This window comes from Bubalus bubalis, chromosome 5 (assembly GCF_019923935.1).
Source record: "Bubalus bubalis isolate 160015118507 breed Murrah chromosome 5, NDDB_SH_1, whole genome shotgun sequence".
Classification (NCBI taxonomy): Eukaryota; Metazoa; Chordata; class Mammalia; order Artiodactyla; family Bovidae; genus Bubalus; species Bubalus bubalis.
In genome coordinates, this window is record NC_059161.1 from 28,515,422 (window position 1) to 28,535,405 (window position 19,984).

A 19,984-nucleotide genomic window follows, 5' to 3' on the forward strand; every position below is an offset into this window, starting at 1 on the left:
GAATTTTTCCTTTTGGTGCAATTCAGAATCTAATTTGGGATACAAGATGGTCTGACAGGCAGGGCACGGAGGCCAGCTGTACTTGGTGAAAACACTTCAACGTCTGGATCTGGGATAAGCATCTGCCTCCAGGGCAGGTCCTTTGGAAACCTCCAGAGAGGATCAAGATCCTCGACAGGTCGTTTGGGGCCCAGGAAAGATCAGCAAAGGTATCGGTGAGCCCATGACAGGAACACAAAAGTCTCCAGCCAAGAAGGCCTCCCCAGGACAGATGGCAGGATGGACAAGGGGTAAAATCCTCCAGCCTCCAAGGGCTGAGTTCTAAGAAGGTTTGAGGGAAAAATACCAGTCTAATCCTTCCCACTGCACCTGTGCCCCGGAGTCCTACGGGGATGGCCGAGTGAAGAAGATATCGGTACCATCCCCATGCCTTGGCCACAGAGGCATCCTGGGGCCTGCTGGAAGGACTTCTGAGAAATAGATCACAAGCTGCAGATCTCCATGGAGATAGCAGAGTGCTTATCTGGCTCAAAAGCAAAAGACACGTCGCTCTGGCCTCCTCCAGCCATGTCTTCAAGCTCACTTTTTTGAGGGTTTACTTTGTATGAAGCACCATTCAGGGCTTCCCCAGTGGCTCAGTGGTAAAGAATCTACCTGCCAATGAAGGAGATGTGGGTTCAATCCCCGGGTCAGAAAGATCCCCTGGAGAAGGAAATGACAACCTGCTCCAGTATTCTTGCCTGGAGAATCCCATGGACAGAGGAGCCTGGCGGGCTACAGTTCATGGGGTCACAAGAGTTGGACGCAACTTAGCGATGACAACAACAAGCACCATTCAGAGCTCTGCATGTCCAAAAACCTCCTACCACAACCCTGCAAAGTAATGACCACAATCACCTCCATCTGACAGATGAGGAGCCCAAGGCTTCTGGGCTGAAATCGTGTGTTCTAGATTATACACTCGTGTGTGTCAGAGCTGGGATTTGAGTCCTGGTCTCTCTGCCTCCATAGAATGTGTCCCCAGCCTCCGGGGGTGTGCAGCATCCCGGATGGCCTTCACTGATCCTTGCCTCCTGGTGGTCACACTGTCTTGTCACCCCTCCCATCCACCCAGTGATTCCCTTTTAATGAACAGAACAGGGGAAAGGTGATGGATGCCATGTTCAAGATTAAGTTACAGTGTCAGACAAAGAAGGAGAAATACCTTATGACATCCCTTATATGCAGAATCTAAAACCATGAGACAAATGAACTTATCTACAAAACAGAAACCAACTCACAAGCTTAGAGAATGAACTTATGGTTGCCAGGGAGGAAGGACGGAGGAAGAGACAATTAGGAAGTTTGTGATCAGCTTGTACACACTGCTATATTTAAAATGGCTAACCAACAAGGACCTGCTGTATCGCATAGGGAGAACTCTGCTCAGTGCTATGTGGCAGCTGGATGGGAGGGGAGTTTGGGTGAGGATGGACACGTGGATATATATGGCTGAGTCCCTTTGCTGTCCATCTCAAACTATCACAACATTGTTAACTGGCTAGACCTCAATACAAAATAAAAAGTATTTTTTTAAAAATTAGGTTACAGAGACAGCAGTCTCCATCTTGTGCACGCCCTCTCTTGCTCTTTCCTGGAGCCCAAGGTGGAAGCAAGCTGCAATTTTTGGAGAAGATCTACAGCTCTATGGCCAAGAATGGAGCCACTGAGCTCAGTGGTGGCTTTACCACTGAGCCACCAGGGAAGCCCTGAACGGTGCTTCATACAAAGTAAACCCTCTAAAAAGTGAGCTTGAAGACATGGCTGGAGGAGGCCAGAGCGACATGTTGTGGCCTCAGGGCCCACAGCCAAGGAGGTGTGGAGGGTCTCAGTCCAACACAAGAAACTGAGTCTTGCTAGGGAGTAGTTGCTCCCCAAGGAGAGCCCTAAGTTGAATGGAGCCCTGGCTGACACCTTGCCGGCAGTCAACACAGAAGCCCTAAACCTGAGGCACCCAGCCAGGCCACCCTGGTCTCCTGACCCACAGAAACTGACAGATAACAAATGCTTGTTGTCTCAAGCCTCTGCAATTTGGGGTGATTTGTCACGCAGAAATAGATAACGAATACACTTGCTATCACTACTAGCGACACACACAAAACACACATACCCCCACAGCCACCGTGAGAAGGATTAAAACAGACCCACTCACCCGTATTGGGCAGAGCTGGGAACGCCCTCCTCTGCTAACCCAGCCCTTCGTTTCGCTTTTGCCCGTGAGGGTGCTTAGATGCAGAGACAGAAGGACCCTTTTCCACAGTTGCACACAAGCTAGGGGATTGCTACCAAGGTCTCCAGACTCCGGGAATTCACGAGGGTGTCACAGACAAAACGGTACAGTCTTGAGAATCCACTGTTGCTACCTTCTCTTAGTGCCAGGTGTTTGAAGACAGTAATTTTGGCTGGAAGATATCAGTTAAACCTCTTCTACAAATACTAAAAACATAGTCAAGGAAAAAAGCCCTCAAAAATTCCAGTGGATTCAAATATTCAACTTCAAGCAGATATTGAATATAGTGGGGTTTTAAATATAAGATTTCTGGGTTCTGTTCCTTAAGTCAAATATATCTTGTCACATCACTTGCTCCTGTGATCTAAAGGAAGTTTCCTTGGGAATGAAGAGGCGCTGTGAATGGGAATTGCACTGACCCCTGATGTCCCTGATCCCCAGCCTCCTTTTTGTTTTCTTTGGTGGTGCCCTGTTGGCCTGAGGTCAGGGTCATGGGGACACTGTCTGGCCTCAAAGCTTTTAACTAGAGCAGCCTCCCAACCCTTGGGCTGGGTTGCCAATCCCCAGCCCCACCCCCCTACTTTGAATTCTCACTATGCCTTTGCTCCTTATGAGTAGTCAGGAGGACTGGAGGGGACAATTCCTATAGCCTTTCTCCTCACCCAAAATCCTCCTTTCCCACTGCCTTAAGAGCCTGGACACGGTGTACCCAGAGGGACAGACAGAGCCAAACCTCAGGCCCAGCTGTCTCCAACATCAAGTCTCAGCATCCCCCAGGGAGGCCAGCAGGTCTTCTGGGAGAAGGCCCAGCTACATAATTTGTGGGTCCCAATGCAAAATGAACGTGTGAGGCCCCTAGTTCAAAACTAATTTAAGAATGTCAAAGTGATGACAAAACCCCAGTGCAGGGCCCTTCTGCAAGGCGGCACATTCAGAAGCCAGCCCAGACTTGGAGTCTTCAATGCAAACCACCCTGGAGGTACCATTCCTGGAAAACGGGCTGTCGTTCCCTGGCTCCCGCATTTCCTGTTGCAGAGTTAAGCAGAAATGTCTCCTGGGCCCAGGACATCCTCATAATCAGAAACATACCTCGAAGAGGAAAGACCTCCCACTCAAGGCAGATGGATGGTTTTCTGGAAGGCTGCAGGCTGCCGCTGCTGTCACAGATTTGCCTGCTAGTAACGTTGTGAACAGGGAGACAGAGAGGCTGAAGTTGACTAGGGGAGGCCTGGGTCATCAGAAAATCCCAGAAAGTGAGGGCAGGTGGGCCCAAATGCCATATGAAGTCCTAGTCCTGAGTGTGGGGGACACACACACACACACACACACACGTGAGCCAGGCCAAACTTTGCTGAGAAAGGAGAGCAGCAGAAACTCCCCAGGGTTGGAAGCTTGAGAAATAGCTTGGATCATTGAAATGTCAGTAGCAAATATGTGCAGACTCTAGAAGACCAGTGAGCACCTGTGGCCAAGTGAGCCAAACAGAAACTTCTAGACATATTGACCTCGTTGTTCTTTCTCCTCTTTCTTCTTAGGTTTTAAAAAGTTGCCAATATTTCAAACTTAGGTTTCACATCAAAATTCACATTCCTAGTAGCTCCAGAAAAAACGAACAAAAAATGGCACCTCTGGTAATGCTGGAGCCAAATTCCTGTATGACAACCATCTACTGCCTCCTCTAACTCTAACCCTAACCCTCCTGTTTGCCACAGTCCCTGCCACTCCCTAAGGTCTCCCTGACATTGAATCCAAGTGGCAAGTGCTCATATCCGTGCTTGTACTGCTGTGTCCTCCTTACAAAGTGAAGAGGGAAGTGAATGTTTCTGTGAAAAAAAGGAAAAATAGGAGACTGACCAGGAGTTCCATGTACTTCAAGAAATATGGGAAAGAGCGTGCTTCTTTGTAGAAGTGAAGAACCTCCCTATGAGTTTAATATGCAAAGACTTTCTAAGTAAAAAGAACAACCTAAATGCCTTATAAAGCAGACCAAAGCAGTCCCTGCTGTCCCTTCTCCCTCAGTCCGAAACAGAGTCTCCAGGACCAGATGTCTCCAGGATGAAAGACCCTCCCAGCTTCTCCTCCCATGAGGGCTCAGAGTGATCTTTCTTTTGTTCTGTTCTGCCATTTTTCCCAGCAAAGGCGGAGGACATGGGGGATTCCCAGCACCTCTTGTAACTTGGTATGGGGTCAGTTTCCCTCTCCCAGAGCGGTATGGGTGTTTAACCCCATGGATGGTTTTCTTCCCCAGTTGGGAGCATCACTAAGATTTTATGTACCTGTCCGCTCTCCACTGAGCAGCGGGGGGTTCCATTAGACAGGGCCAGAGGATCTGAGGCAGCCAGACTTGTACCGGGTGGGGGCGGGGCGAGGGGAGGGGTGGAAAATTTGGTTCCCATCACTGGTCAGAGAGCCATATGCCAGGACCTAGAAGTTCCCAGAGCTCAGGTGTGGGCCAGTGGAATCCATAGGCGACTGAGCCAGGCCTGGAGGAACTGGGGTGCATGCTGCCTGGAGGGGGAGGCTGAGGACGCCAGAGAAAGTGTGTGACTCCTCACCCAGCCAGGTAGCCTCACCTTCCCATGTCTATGGGACCTGCCTCCTGGGGCTGCAAGTAGATAATTAGTCCTTCTAAAGAGTATCATAATCCCCAGATCAAAGGGGGTTCAGAGCTGCTGGGTTCACTTTACAGTGAACTCTGCCAGCCACGGGAGCACCCACTGGAGGGGGCGGGCTCGGATTTGCAGCCCCTTCAGTATGTCACCTCCTACAGAGCTTGGCTGGCCTAATAACCCACAGGGCAGGGACCCAGACCCTGGTCCTCCCTGGAATCGCTTCACTTGCCACATGCCCCCCTCCCCACCCACCAGAGGGGAGTTCATACCTAGCACTGATGATGGGTGGGAAGTCCTAATGTCCCATTTTATAGATGGGGAAGCTGAGACGGAGGATTGAGGTGCAGACATAGGGTCCCCCGCCAGTGCTTCCTCACGGCTATGGGCCGTATCAGTTTTCCTCCCCACTGGCACAGCCCTTCCGCTCAGTACTGCGTGCACTTAAAGCAGGACGGGCCGCACAGTCCAGGTGAGTGAAGGAAGTGTCCCAGAGGGCCCACCCCTTTTCCTGCCTGCTTTTCCGCCCTCTCCCGGCCACTTGCTGGGACTTCAGCTCTCCGGCAAGGCTGTCCCAAGGGTGTCAGAAAAGTAGAGACACACATGCAGGCTGGGCTACCTGGATTCAGGCCTGTCACTCCCAAGCGCTGTGACACTGCCCTTCTTTCGAACCCTGAGCTTCTCTAGGAATGACCATGCTGGGAACATATTGAGTGGCTAGGGTCCGGCGCACAAAGGGGCGTCGCGGCGCTCTGCCCGGCCTTGGGGCGAGTCTGGGCGTCGCGGAGGGGCCGGGGGCGGGGTCGGGGGCGGGGCGAGCGGCGGTGCTCGCCAGCCCGGAAGGAGCGGGAGGAGGAGCCGCGGGAGTGAGAGTCGTTCCCACGTGAGAGACTCGGCGGCCGAATTCCTCGCGTGCGGCGGCAGCGGACAGCCGGGCGTCCCGCCGGACGGAGAGCCCTGGTCCGGCTCGCGCGGGCCGCCGGGCGGGCGGCCGGGGCGGCGCTCGGCTGCGCCCCGATGCGGCGACGACCCCGCGGGCTGTGAGCCCGGCGCCCGCTGTCGGAGCCCCCCGCGCCGCCACGGGCAGCGCCCCCCTGGCACGCGGCATGCGGGCCGCCGACTCTGGCACCTGGGAGCGCGTCCGCCAGCTCGCGGCGCAGGGCGAGCCGGCGCCTTCCTGCGGGGCAGGGGCCGGGCCGGCGCGCCCCCCGGGGCCCGCAGTCTGCGAGCCGAGTGCGGACGCGGCGGGATCGAGCGATCGGCCCCGCGCCGGGGCACCCTCAGCTCGAGCGGATGGCGACTGCAGCCAGCCGGGTAGGTGCGCGCCGAGAGGGGAGGGCGCCGCGGCCGCAGGCCCGGGAGCGCCGGGCCGGGCGCGCGGGGGCGCTCCCGACCGGGATCCGGCAGCCGCTGGTGGCAAAGTTCTCGCCGCACCCGGAGCCCCGAGCGCCGGCCGGGGTGCAGGAGGAGACGCGCGGGACGCGGAGTTAGTCCTCAGCCTGGGGTTTTCGGGGCTCGGCGGCTTTCCGGCAGAGCCCCGTAGGGAGCTGCCGAGGGAGGTCAAGGCCACGGGAGCCGTGCAATCCCGCGGCGCCGGGAGACCCGGGTCTGGGTCGGATCCCGTGCCTGTTCTGGGAAGCGTGGGAATGGGGCCAACCTCTCGGTGAGTTGGGGAGGCCCCCTGTGACCGCACCTGTAACCCACCTGGCAAGCCCATCAAGTGCCGAGGGGAGCGCTGCCTTCCAGCCGCCCTTCGCAGACGAAAGTGATGACTCGCTTTTGCTAGGAGCGAAGAGATTTCTCGTACACTTGAACGACTAAGGCAGAAAGAGAAATTGCCGCGGAGGAGACACAAATGCAATGGTCTAATTATGTATCGTTGGCTAATCCGCCCCAAGCAGAGAACAGCGTTTGAGCGTTAAAGGTTCCGAGTGGATGCTCCGGTTCCATTCTGTTCCGGCCTCAGCTGGTTCCTCCCCAGCTCAAGTTAGGTCATGGAAGGTGGGGCACAGGAACCCCTGGATCCTCCAGATTCTAGGGTAGGAAGCTGGAAGACGAAGGGCTTCCGAGAAGACTGTCATCATCAGTTTGAAGTTCGAATACTTTTTCTAGGAAAAATGGGGTGGGGGGTGGGGAATAGGTGGACCGCATGATTATTCATTATTTCTTGAACACCCATGTGTTCCAGTAATTTACTTGCAGTGTCTTAAAATCTTATTACGACCCTGGCAGTGAGGCTATGTTATCTCCAGGAAGATGAGATCAGAAAAGGCTGGAATTTAAGGGACTTGCCCAAGTCCCAAAGCCCTGAAGCCCTGGTACTGGAATTTCAAATTCTGTCTGGTTTGGCACCAGAATGCCTCTCCCAGGCAGCAAGCTTACCAACTGAGAAACACCTGGCTTATTTACCTAATAATTCTTTCCTAAAAACAGCCAACTGCAAGACCTCCTAATTCCAGGCTGCCCATATTGGTTTCCCCAGGAGATGGGATTCCAGAGGTCAGAGTTCTAGTCACAGGAGCTGGGACCACCAACCGACTCTGATTAGCTGAGCTGCACTGGGGTTCTGGAACAGCTGGTGTCTTTGATCACCAAGGGTCTGGAAGCGGGACACTGAAACCTGGAAGGAGCTTGAGTCCCTGGGCCTTTGGTTTAGGAGCTGGGCTTGCTGGACCCAATCCCACCTCCTCCCCTGTTGCAAAGAGCAGTTAGAACCCGAGACAGCTTGCTGTGAAACAGAATATAGATGCAGAGAATAAGCAAATGGGAGGGCTTGGGCAAGTTGTTTGATCTTTCTGAGACTCAGTTTACATCTGTAAAGTGGAGATATTAATAATGTCGGATACATTTTGATCATTCAGAAGCTCATGTCTGCAAAGCACCTTGCCTAGTTCATATTTGATGCTGATGAATATAAGTCATCAGCTTTATTTGTGGGGCACCTTTTGATGCCCCTACTGACTCAGTTTTTCTTTAGGATGAACTGTTAATCTGTCCCATCTCCCTGCTCCTGAACTATGTCGAAATGACATCTGTTTTGTCTGTAAAATACTTCCGTGATCCCAAGCTGACTGTTGGGCCAATGGAGGCTGTTATTATGTACACATGTAGAAGAGGGCTGGTTGGAGATAAATCTGTTTACTTTTTGTCTATATAGACTCCACTTGTGTATCATGATAACAACATCCTAATGACATGATGTAGCTGAGAAAAGCCTGTCTCTGAGGTCTGGGGGCAGCTGTTACTCCAGTGGCCCTCTTGGTGTCCCTTTAGGGCAGAACTCAGTGGGCATCTCCTTTCCTAATCTACACATGGCATCGCTGGTATGAAACAGGATCAAGCCAGCAGCTAAACCAGAAAGTTCTGAATTCTCTGTACCCCACCACCCTTCACCCTCTTCTGGTCTCTGGATCTTAAAGACCAAATGCAGTTTCTGAGGAAGTCCATGGTAGTTGGGCATGGACACGGGTTCTCAAACAGCCTATCATGGACACCGGTGCTCACACCATTCGCTGTCATGAGGGATTTTCCTCTGGGAGGCCAATGGAAAGTCTTCAGGCTTAGAACTTCAAGTCAAAATTACTATTGAAATAGACATTTTAGCCAGGCTGTAAAGTGACTCACTTCAGGATCTTAGAACGTTACTCCCCAGCCCAATGCAAAGCTCAGTTTAAGAAACTGCAAGAGTGCCCTTCTGGGTGACAGTGTCTGAAAATTGGCACTTTTAGGGGTTTGGGGAAGGGGAAAGGGAGAAGGGATGCTCGCTTGGTGGGATGGAGGCCTGGCACCTTGACATTGTTCATAGGTGATATCCTGGGATTGTCGGGGTGACAGACCCTGTGCTGGTGACTTCTGCTGACCCCTGGCCTCCAGGGTGGGGCCACTTCCAGGAGAGGTTACCATTTGCGTGTATACTGCGGACAAGAGCAGGTGATGCAGAAATGAAACACGGTGCTTGGTCTGCACCTGATGCAGCCCCAGATCTGTCTGACCTTGAGATACTCTGTAACTCAGTTTCCCTTTTGGTGTGGGGGGGTAGTGACTCCACCAGAGGGAGGCTCCTTCCAGGGTTCCCACAGAGTGTTCAGGTGGTCCCAGAGCCTTCTGAGATGAGAACTTGAATGATTCCCTTGTGATTGTCCCTCCATTCAGTCACATCTCTTGAGCATCTCCTGCCTCCAGGCACTGTTGTAGCTGCCAGGGCTGTAGCAGCGAGAAGACTGCGGCCCTTGTTTCCATGGAGCTTGTATTCTGTGGGAGGAGATTTCCAGTAGGCAAAGACCCACAGGATGTGTCAAGGGATGGTAAAGGCTAGGCAGGAGAAAAAACCAGGTGAGGGGTTAGCGCAGTGGGATTGGGTGGTTTTTGTATAGGTGGTTAGAAAGGAATGAGGGGAGGTACATGGGTGCTGAGTTCCTAAGACGAGAGGATATTGCTGGTCGACAAAGGAAATCAAGTCTTTTTTATTTTTTTGGCCACGCAGCTTATGGGATCTTAGTCCCCCAATAAGAGATCAAACCCAGCCTTTGGCAGTGAGAGCACCAAGTCGTAACCACTGGACTGTCAGGGAATTCCCAAGTCATTTTTTTTTTTTTTTTAAGTTGTTGGTAAATTAGTATTTTTGTAGACTGGGCACTTTATCTGTCCAAATCTGAAGCCTCCCAGGCTTCCTCCTTTATTAGTCATTCAAGTTCTTATCTTCTCTTGCCCCTCCTCCTCACATAAAGCCCCCCAGAGGAGGGGGCCAGGCCCTGTGTACCTGTATGCTGGCTCCCATCCCTTGCCCTCCCAGGGGCCAGTCTTGCGTGCTAAGTCACTTCATTCGTGTCTGACTCTTTGTGACGCTATGGACTGTAGCCCACCAGCCTCCTCTGTCCATGGGATTCTCCAGGCAAGAGTAGTGGAGTGGGGTGCCATTTTCTGCGCCAGGTGATCTTCCCAACCCAGGGATCAAACCCACATCTCTTATGTCTCCTGCATTGGCAGGCAGGTCCTTTACCACTAGCAGCACCTCGGACGTCCAGGGGCCAGGCTTGGGGCTCACCAAATGCCAGATTTTGTCTTCGTTAGTCCTCCAGCAGCCCAGGGGTAGGTGCGGTTGCTAATTCTGTCCACAGATGCGGAAACTGGTGCTCAGAAAATTCGGCTGAGATCTCACAGCTAGTAGGTGTCACATCCAGGACCTGGCCCCAGGTTGTAAACCTCAGAGCACCTCATTGTGATCTCAAGAAAGTAGACCCATGGTAAGTGTCAGGTCCATTTTTCCTATAAATTTTTATCTCTAAAAAAAAGTTTGTCCTCTCCTTGACATTCCTCGGTTTAAGCAACTCAAGCATTTGCTTATCTTTGTGCCTTTAGCAATTTCCTCACTAGGTCAGCTTTGTGTGATCCCTTCTGTAAAGAATTTCTGCTGGGTGAGGGGGAGATTCAGTCTCCACACTGGAATTGGGGATGGTCTTTGAAAGTCAGCCACTAGGATCGAGAGAGTTTAGAGTGAGCTTCCTCTGTAATGGGGTGGGAGAGAGACAACTGGGGCTTGGCTCTTCTGGACACTCAGGAATGAAAGTCACTGCTCTTTGAATGTATTTTTCCATTGGTTTTCCTCAGGCAGTTTGCTGTGGCCCAGCCCCCTCCACCCTATGTGACTGTTCAGGGAGAGGAACCCAAAGATCCTTCTGCCAGAGCAGTGGGTACAGGTCACCAGGTTTGGAATCAAATGCAACCTTGCTAGTTGAATCCACCAGCTCTACTGCTTTCTGGCTATTTGTCTCCAAGCAAGTTAGATAATATCCTGAGCCTCAGTTTGTGTGTGTGTGTGTTACTCGGTCGTGACCCCATGGACTGCAGCCCTCCAGGCTCCTCTGAGCCTCAGTTTACCCATCTCTAAAATGGGATCCTGTTACCCACCTCAGAGTTGTTGGACAGGAATCTGTATGGTTACCATCCTTCATACCCATGGGGCCTGCTGCTACTTATGCCATAAGAGATGGGAGGATTCCCATTTATCCAGAGTACAAAGGACTTAAATATGTGTGTGTGTGAAATTAAAAAAAATATTTTTGGCCACATCATGCAGCATCATGCAGCATGCAGGATCTTAAGTTCCCCGTTGTTGTTGTTGTTGTCGTTCGGTCACTAAGTTGTGTCTCATTGCGGCCCCATGGGCTGCAGCATACCCAACTTCCTTGTCCTTCACCATCTCCCGGAGTCTGCTCAAATTCATGTCTATTGCATCAAGGATGCTACCCAACCTTCTCTTCCTCCGATCAGGGATCGAACTCATGCCCTTTGCAGTGGAAGTGCAGAGTCTTAACCACTGGACTGCCAGAGAAGTCTCAAAAATGCATTAAACTTTTGAAGTCTGAAATATTGGGATTTGATGGGACAGGTGTTTTTGACAGAGTACGAGCTGCTTATTTGGCCTTCTGAGTCATTGGGAAATTTCCAGAATGGCCTCTGTGTTTTGTGTTAATATTCCAGCTGAGTCAACTGGGTGATTTGCTAGGACCCTCCAGCCATTCTGGGCAAAGAGGATTTTCTTTCCCTTCCCATCATCTCAAGAGCCACAGAGCACGCGTGGCTCATGGACGGTAGCGGACACCCCCTCAGTGTTAGCGCCTCTCCCCCAGAACACAGCCCGTTGACCAAAGTGGAAAATTAGGCACATTGGCGTGCACACAGATTTTAGCCTCAGCAGATAAGCATACCAAGCGTGTCATTAAAGCTGTCCAGAGCAATTGCCATGGGGATCCTGTGTTTGCTGTGAGTCACTAAGGGCTATAAACACTCCAGAGAGGATGGCAAGCTGTGGTTACAAGGTGTGCGGGTGCATGTGTGCGAGCCTGTGTATGTAGTTCTTTTTTAAGAATTGACTCTCCGTAAATGTGTTTCATGTTGAGCGCATCAGATGAGTGCCTGTCCAGGAGGGGAAGAGTCAGGATTGCTTCCTATTCTCAAGGACCAGGCCCTCTGTCCCTCTTGGGACAGCTACCGTGAAGGTGGGGACTTCAGACTTTCTCTTGTCTGCTGTTTGGATGCCTTCAAGAGAAGCCGGTTAGAAGATGCTGATTGTGGCGGTTCCTTGGCGCCCTCACCATATGGCATTAGCCCAGCCGGTGCTGCCACAGCCCCAGATTTAGAAGAAATGAACAGCCACCAAGGTGCGACAGGTACGTGCGTCCCACCTGCCTAGTGTCCTGGCCCTAAACTGGATGAGGTTATGCTGGGCCAGGGAGAAGGGGAGCTGGTGGGTTCAGTGGTGACGACCCTCCGAGTGCATCATGCTGGGCTTAGGGGACCGCTTTGGAGAACACTCACCGCCCAGTGGCCAGTCTGCAGGTGCTGACTGCCTTGTCTTTTGTTGCCGCCTGGATTTGGAGACTGGCTCAGGCTCCCAGCTAGTTTGGGCTGTAACTTTATCACAGGCATTGTGTTCAGTACCTTTTAATTGTACAGAAGCTTCGGAAAGCTCTCCCCGGGGGCCTGGAGAGAAGTAAAAACAACAGCTGCTGGTTCCTGTATGCTTTATTCCCTCAGCCTTGCCAGGGTACTCCTAACTTTGAAGTCCTGTGTGCCAGGCAGGGAAGAATCCTTATTTGTGTTGAGGGCCGCCCAGGAGCCAGGCCCTTTGTTACCTGTGTTCCTGTTCTTCTTCCCTGTGGTTTCATTCATCAGCTGACGATGCCTTGAGAGCTACTGGGGCACCAGGCGGAGGCTGCGATGCTTTTTTTTTTTCTCATCTTGGGCATAACAGCATCCAGTAAGCCGGGTACCTTTGGAGGGAGGGTCCCTGGGGCCCCAGCATACAGCCCACGCCACTAGCGCAGCAAGAATCCAAAGAGGCCAGCTGGCCTGTGACAGGAGGTTTGACCCTGGCCATTTGGAAAGCTTGGATGCAGAGCCCTGAGAGGGAAACCTGGGCATAGATAGGGTCAATTTACTCCCTCTCCGAGCTCAGGAACTGAGGCCCAGAGCGAGGGAGGGACCGTGCTCCAAGGTGTCATGTGGGGTAGTTTCCAGGGTCGGATGCGAAAACTTAACAAAGGTACTTGGATGTCTTGGCAAAGCTGGGCATTCTCTCCCTTCACACTCTTCCCTAGCTCCCTCTGATCTTTTGAAGGGGGCCTCAGACTTTGGGGATCACAGCAGTCTAGGGTGATTGCTAGTATGCACATTCTCAGGCTTCGCCTCAAGATTCTGACTCTGTAGGTCTGTGAAAGGGCCCGGGCATCTTGTATTTTGTATCAAGTGCGCTGGGTGAATTTGATGTGGGGTTTCCATGGATGAGACTTGGAGAACCTCTGCTATTCACATCTCTGTGAAGTGAAAGTTGCTCAGTCATGTTCAATTCTTTGCGACCCCATGGACTATACAGTCCATGGAATTCTCCAGGCCAGAATACTGGAGTGAGTAGCCGTTCCCTTCTCCAGCTGATCTTCCCAAACCAGGGATAGAACCCAGGTCTCCCGCATTGCAGGTGGATCCTTTACCAGCTGAGCCACCAGGGAAGCCCACTTCTCTGGGATTCGGTTAATTTTTGAGCAAGGAACGAGGGAGCCACACACTCTGGCTTACCCCCTGCTCCCTGACGTCACCCTTGGCAGCATCCCTTTCCCCTCCCACAGGTGACCCAGAGTGGACATCAGGTACGTGAGCATCCTATTTCAATCCCACTTCTTTCTCTTCTAATCTATTTCCCCGCCTCCATCTCTTCCTGCTCCTCCTCCTCCCTCTCCCCCCGCCCGCCTTTCTGCAGAATCTCTTAAAAAGAGGCACATGGATTTCTGTCTTGTGCTCTCACAAGACTGTGCTGTGGTGAGAAAGCCGCCAGTTAGGCCTTTTTGCTCAGATGTCCTGCTCTGTGTCCTAGGCTGCCACTAGCTCACTCAGCCTTTCACTCCACCAATATTCCTCTTTCCTTGAGCTCCTCCGAGAGGCCAGGTCCTGGGCTGGGTGCTGAGAGTCAAAGGAGACCACATCCTTGACCATGGTTCATCCGGACTCTTCAGACTTGGTACCAAACCCACCAGTCCAGGCCGCCCCCTCCCCTGCTGCGGGTCCATTTTGTTGTTAGTCTGAATGCTGCGCCCATGACAGACATGTTCAGCTGAGCGGCTGGTTCTGTGCTTCCTCTTGGCATCTCTTGCCGTGTCCATAGTACAGATGGGAGCCATGGGGATGGTTTCTATAACCTTATACCCTGTGGACTTTGTTGGCTTCTTCAGGGTTGGGGGCCAAGGGGCCTGGGTGGCAGAGTGGGAGGGCTCTGTCTGTGGTGCCCCTCTAGCTGGGAGACTCACCCCCACCAAGCTGGACTGCCTCCTCCCAGCAGTGGGTACAGGGGGTCTTTAGATGTGGGCTAGCAATGGCTGCCTTGGGTAGACTCTTTCCCCTCTTTTGTACCCCGGAAGAGAACAGCAAGGAGCCCCCTTTTACAGAAAGGGAAATAGAGGCAGACACTGTGGTTTCTCTGGGCCAGAACCATCTTATGGAATTCTCTGCCAAGCTGAAAATGGTCCACTGTCCTGTGTGGTAGCCTCTAGATTTAAAATGTAGCTAGTATGACCACACAGCTGAATTTCAATCTATTTTAAAGGCTGCATGTGGCCAGTGGCTGGTACAGCTGGTCCTGAGTCAGGGCTTGATACCACAGACGGGGCTATGGCCCATCACAGCTCATGAAGCCTGAGGTGTGTTTTTCCACTGTGCTCCTCTAAGGCTGTCCTGCTTCTCCATGTGGTCTCCGGATCACCTGCCTCAAAACTACTCAGAAAAAAAAAAAAAAAAAAAACTACTCAGAGCTGTTTAGGTTTTTAAGTTCCTGGATCCCCTGCCAAACCTGGACAGTCAGATAGATATCTGGGGTGGCCCCAGAATCTGCTCTTTAAACGCATCGCCTCCACCCCCAGGTGATTTTGATCTTTTCTGAAATTTGTGAACCAAAGGCTCCAGCATGTTACATCTTTACTGTCGGGGGGTTTCTCAGCCTCCAGCAGTCCATCAGTGCCTTTCTGCCTTTGTCCCCCCCCCCACCCCACCCCACTACCTGCACCAGGCCAGTGGCTTTCAAGATGGGATGCCAAGACCAGTAAATCAGCCTCATCTAATAACTTGGTAGAACTGCAGACCCTCAGCCTGCCCTAGACCTGCAGAATCAGAAACCTAGAGTGAGCCCCGCAGTCTGGGTTTTAACAGACCCCTCAAGGCAATGCTAATGCAGCTATAGCTTGAAACCAATCACTCAGCAAGACTGCTCTAGGAAGCTCCTTCAACTTAAAAATTTCCCCCAAATCTCTTCTGTCTTTTCCTTCCTCTCCCCATCCTATTCCCTGTTCCCCCTTCCCTCTGTACCCTGGCCTGTCCTCTCTCCAGCTTCTAAGAGCTGCCAAGACCTTTCTACACCCAGGGAGTGCTGGGTGTGTGGCGAGATGATCCATCTGTCTTTTACAAGGGTCTTCAGGGATCCTGGCCTTACCCGAGGGGTGGCCCTTGTAGGGATGTGACAGGGGAGGCAAGCAGAGCGGTGGCCAGAAGACCGCCACCCCCATCGTCTCTCCCAGAATCCCAGGTGGTGGCCAGCTGTCCACCCGATGCCAGAATCTCAGAAGAACAGAGGGCCAGATGGGCCAATTTCCCTGGGGCCCCCAGGCCTGCTTCATGGGGCAGGCCCCTGCTGCTTCCCTTGGCATCCATCAGCCTGAAGGAAGTTGGCACAGCTCACAGCTGTGCTCAACAGACAGCACTTGTCTGTTTCATGTCTTCCCAGTGTTTACAGAAAGCAGGGAAGCTGGAGGCCAGCTCAGACATGGCCATGCTCCTGATCCACTGTGGAACCTTCCTTATGCAGATCGTTCGCCTCCGAACCCCAGTTTCCTGGTTCCGTGAAATGAGATCCATAGTGCCGGCTGCACAGCTCACAGATTTGTGATTGCATTTACCCGAGCCTGTGGATCTGGGAGAGCTTTGCACACTCAGAGGCACCTTACAAACATGGCTCGTACCACATCAATGCTGGTGAGGGCAGCCCTGTGCCTCGGGGAACCGACTCCTCCTGGTTCACTTGGCACATTGCTGGTTTCAGCACTGAAAGTTCTGTTATTGTTGTTTAGTTGCTAAGTTGTGTCTGATTCTTTTGAAACCTCATGGACTGCAGCCCACCAGGTTCCTCTGTCCGTGGGATTTCCCAAGCAAGAGCACAGCAGTGGATTGCCTTTTCTTTCATTACCACGGAGCCACCTGGGAAGCCCACTGGAAGTCCTACATTCTGGGAAACCCCTCAGTCCTAGGCAAACCAGAACAGTTGGTCTCCCTGTCTGTACCCCAGTGGCTTCCAGACACTCAGCTTTAGCAGCCATACCCAGCTGCTTTTGCCATATAAAAAGTGATCTTGAACCTCCTCCCAACCCTACCCTCCCAGCAGTGAAGGCATCACCTGCCTGACTCCTGAGCCCCCACCCACCTCCAGCGATGGCATTGAGCTTCTGGCTCTGCTCTCAATTCCAGCTCATTCAGGTCTCTGGGCATCGACTGATGGTCTGGCTGACCCACCACTCAGATTCCAGCTGAGCATGTCTTTATTAAATCACGGTTACCCATTTGTGCACTGGATTGCTCACTGGATAAATACTCATCAGGCCCTGAGTGGGTACCTGGTGCTGACAAGCTGAGCCAAACCAGCCCTGTCCTCATTTCGCCTAGGGTTTTCTGTCTAGAACCCTTAGCTGGGACCAGAAGGATGCCCTTCCCCAACCTCTGCCTGCATCCGACAAAGCTCCAGGTTCGTCCGCCTGGCAGATGTTCAGTACCTGCTCCGCATGGGTGTGGTGCTGGAGCCGTGAACCATGCCAGCTCCTCTGGCTGCTGCTGAGGGGCTTGGGGTCTCCTCATTGTGTCAGGAAGCAGCTGACTCATTCCCACCCCTCACCCTCTCCTTCCTATGTCTCCACCCCATACAAAATCCAAATCCCACCCTGTCCTGGGCCCTGACCCTACTGTGAATTTGTCTTGCTCATTCGGGCCCCTTTGTGCACAGTCATTGCCCTGCCACAGGGTCCTCCCGGGGTGTTTCTCAGGGCCTTCCTCCTGAACTTACCCCCAGGTGGGCAGGGCCACAAGGCACCTACATATCTGCCTCCCTTCGTTCACCTGGAGCACAGAGTCGAGCTTTAGGAAATGCTCTGAGAGGGAGAAAACACACATGTAGATTTCTCAGCTGGAAGGACCTTGGTTTTTTTGTTCTTCAGTCTCCAAGTTGTGTCCAACTCTTTGTGACCCCATGGACTGCAGCATGCCAGGCTCCTCTGTCTATGGGATTTCCCAGGCAAGAATCTTGCAGTAGGTTGCCATTTCGTTCTCAAGGGGATCTTCCCAACCCAAGGATCGTCTCCTGAACTGGCAGGCAGATCCTTTACCACAGAGCCACCAGGGAAGCCTAGGAAGGGCCTTAGGCAACTTTGAATCTGGTAGCTGTATTGGCGCACCTTTGGATGAACCTCCTCGCAGGGAGGGCAGCGTATGGAGAACACCTGCAGCCCCACCAGGACTTGGGTTTGGAAAGGAAGTCCATCTTCCTCCCTCTTGGAATTTGGGACCCACGGAAAGAGGCAGAAGTGGGATGGATGGGGAGTGTGGTTTGGGCGCTGCTGGCCTCGCTCCTCTGCCCTGGACCCTGTTCACTGGCCCAGCAGCCAGAGGGCCAGGTCTGATGATGTGAGATGATGAGTCCAGTGAGTCTGACCCCTGCCCTTGTCTTTGTATCGCCTGGTTACTGGTGGTTGGTGGTTTAGTCGCTCAGTCATATCAGACTCTTTCGACCTCATGGACTCTAGCCTGCCAGGCTCCTCTGCCCAGGGGATTCTCCAGGCAAGAATACTGGAGTGGCTTGCCATTTTCTTCTCCAGGGGATCTTCCCAACCCAGGAATCAAACCCGGTCTCCTGCATTGCAGGTTGATTCCTACTGCCTGGTCACTGTATCTCCACAAAAGTTTGCATTTCAGTTTCCAGAATCTTTGAGTGGGATGGAGTCTCTGAGGGTCTTTGGTTCATTCATTCTTCAGATTATTACAGCGCGCTTGTGTGGAACAGAATCCTTGCTTAGTATCCAGCAAACAGTTGTAGATAAAACAGTCTTACACAAAACAGTCTTCCCCTCATTGTGCTTAAAGTCAAGGATATTTTCAGAGAAAAAAATTTTTTTCTTATATTTATTGAACACTTATCAAATACTCTACTGAGAATTATGAATGTCATGCCAGCAAGTCTTAACAGTATTCATCAGGTTATTTTCAGAAAATTAGGCATCAAAAACTCTTTCTGTGTTTCCATTGTCATTGAAAATTTCCTAAGGTACCCTCTTCTCCCCCAACTTGTCCAGACAGAGCCTGGACAATTCCCTTTTTAGAATTAGGCTTCTGCAGACCTTTGGGGTCCTAATTCAGAAGTTGAGCATCTTAGGACTGGTGGTTGTACTTGGCTGCACAACTCCCCAAAGGGGGAGTATGCACGCATGCTCAGTCATGTCCAACTCTTTGCAGCCCCATAGACTGTAGCCCACCAGGCTCCTCTGTCCATGAAATTTTTCAGGTGAGAATACTGGAATGGGTTTCCTCCTTCAGGGGATCTTCCCGACCCAGGAATTGAACCCGCGTCTCCTGCAATGACAGGCAGATTCTTTACCACTGAACCACCTGGGAGGCCCTCCCCACCCCTGCCGCTTGCATGGAAGAAAATAAGAATCCATTACATCAGTGAATATTTTCATTGTTTGCTTCTCTGTCCTCAAGCCTAATCCAGGATCCTAGTTCCCTGGGCGTGGACGCTAGCTGGGGCCCAGCTGGAGGAGGCTGGATTGTGTGTTTGGGCAGCTGCAGGGGTTTTAGAATGACCAGCAGCTCTTCTCCCCTCCGTGCTGGGCTCCCGTGGTGGCAGCAGTGGCTTCCCCAAAGACCACGTGTCCCCCCATGTGACCATCTCTCCAAGGTGATCGGGCTTATGCTTGTGGCCAGACCTGATGACCGTGGGCCAGAGCCCCGCCCTCTTGCTGTCACTGAGCCAGCTCCACCTCCTTGCTTTCTGGGCTGACTTGCTGGTTCTGTTCTGTGGGTTCTTTTCAGAGACTTGCTGTTTGCCAGGTGGATGTCCCAGTGTTCTGAGCAGTTGTTTGCTTAGAGGGACTCTTGATTCCCTTCCACACCCCTGTCACTGAGGGACTCTCTGGAAGGTCTCGTCACTTTATATGCACTTTTGAAAATCATGGAGGGGAGCCTGGTCTAAGTGTTAAGTGCTAAGTCGCAGTCACTTCAGTTATGTCCAACTCTGTGCGACCCCATGCACTGTAGCCTGCCAGGCTCCTCTGTCCATGGGATTCTCCAGGCTAGAATACTGGAGTGAATTGCCATTTCCTCCTCTAGGGGATCTTCCCAACCCGGCTCCTGCATTGCAGACAATTTCTTTACCACTGCGCCACTTGGGAAGCCCAAACTCTTGCATTGCAGGGTCACCTGCATTAACCAACTGAAATAAATTAGGTACATTAATCAGCCCATTTTCCAGATGGAGTAACTGAGGCACAGGAAAGTTAAGAAACTCGCCCTAAGACCTAGAGCCAGGAAGCAGAGGAGGTAGGATTCAGCTCGGAGTCCATCTGGAGTCTGGCTGGAGCCCACAGTAGCCACCACTCTCCTGTCCCCACTGCAGCCAACTCTGCAGCCTCACCTATGTCTGTCCTGAGCTACGGCAGAGTGTGAAGTGAGGAATAACAAAGGGACTCTGTCCCTCGAGGGTGCCAGCCTTGGTGGGAAGCTCCTTGTGGCTGCCTTGTGGGTCTGGACTGGGTGGGGCTCCTTGTCAAGTGAAAGGGTCGTGGGGCAGCTCTGCAAACTCCACCCAAAGGCTCAGGTGTGGTGAGCGCTGCACAGGTGTCCCTGACAGCCTGTCTCTCCCAGGGCTATGGGTTTCCTGCTTCTCTTGGCCTTAACATGTTAAAAATAACAGAGGTCGGGATTTCCTTGGTGGTCCAGTAGTTAAGACTCTGAGCTGCCAATGTAGGGGCCATGGGTTTGATCTTTGGTTGCAGAACTATGATCTCACATGCCATGCAGCGTGAGA

At 52.4% G+C, this 19,984-nt stretch overlaps 1 protein-coding gene across 6 annotated transcripts in view; it reads left to right on the forward strand.

The window, feature by feature from the left end:
- The window catches only part of KAZN (kazrin, periplakin interacting protein), a 1,366,410-nt gene that overhangs the window by 1,187,021 nt on the left and 159,405 nt on the right, over nt 1–19,984 (forward strand). Inside the window, exon 1 of one of the 6 annotated variants that reach the window (XM_025287231.2) lies at nt 5,769–6,192. The exons of 2 other annotated variants lie outside the window; for them this stretch is intronic. In XM_025287231.2, coding sequence (XP_025143016.2) covers nt 5,985–6,192 — 208 coding nt within the window. In that variant the 5' untranslated portion in view covers nt 5,769–5,984. Of the gene's footprint in view, nt 1–5,768; nt 6,193–11,305; nt 12,048–19,984 lie in introns of those variants that run through there. 3 more of the 6 variants (XM_025287232.2, XM_025287230.2, XM_044942851.1) reach the window with 3 other exon arrangements.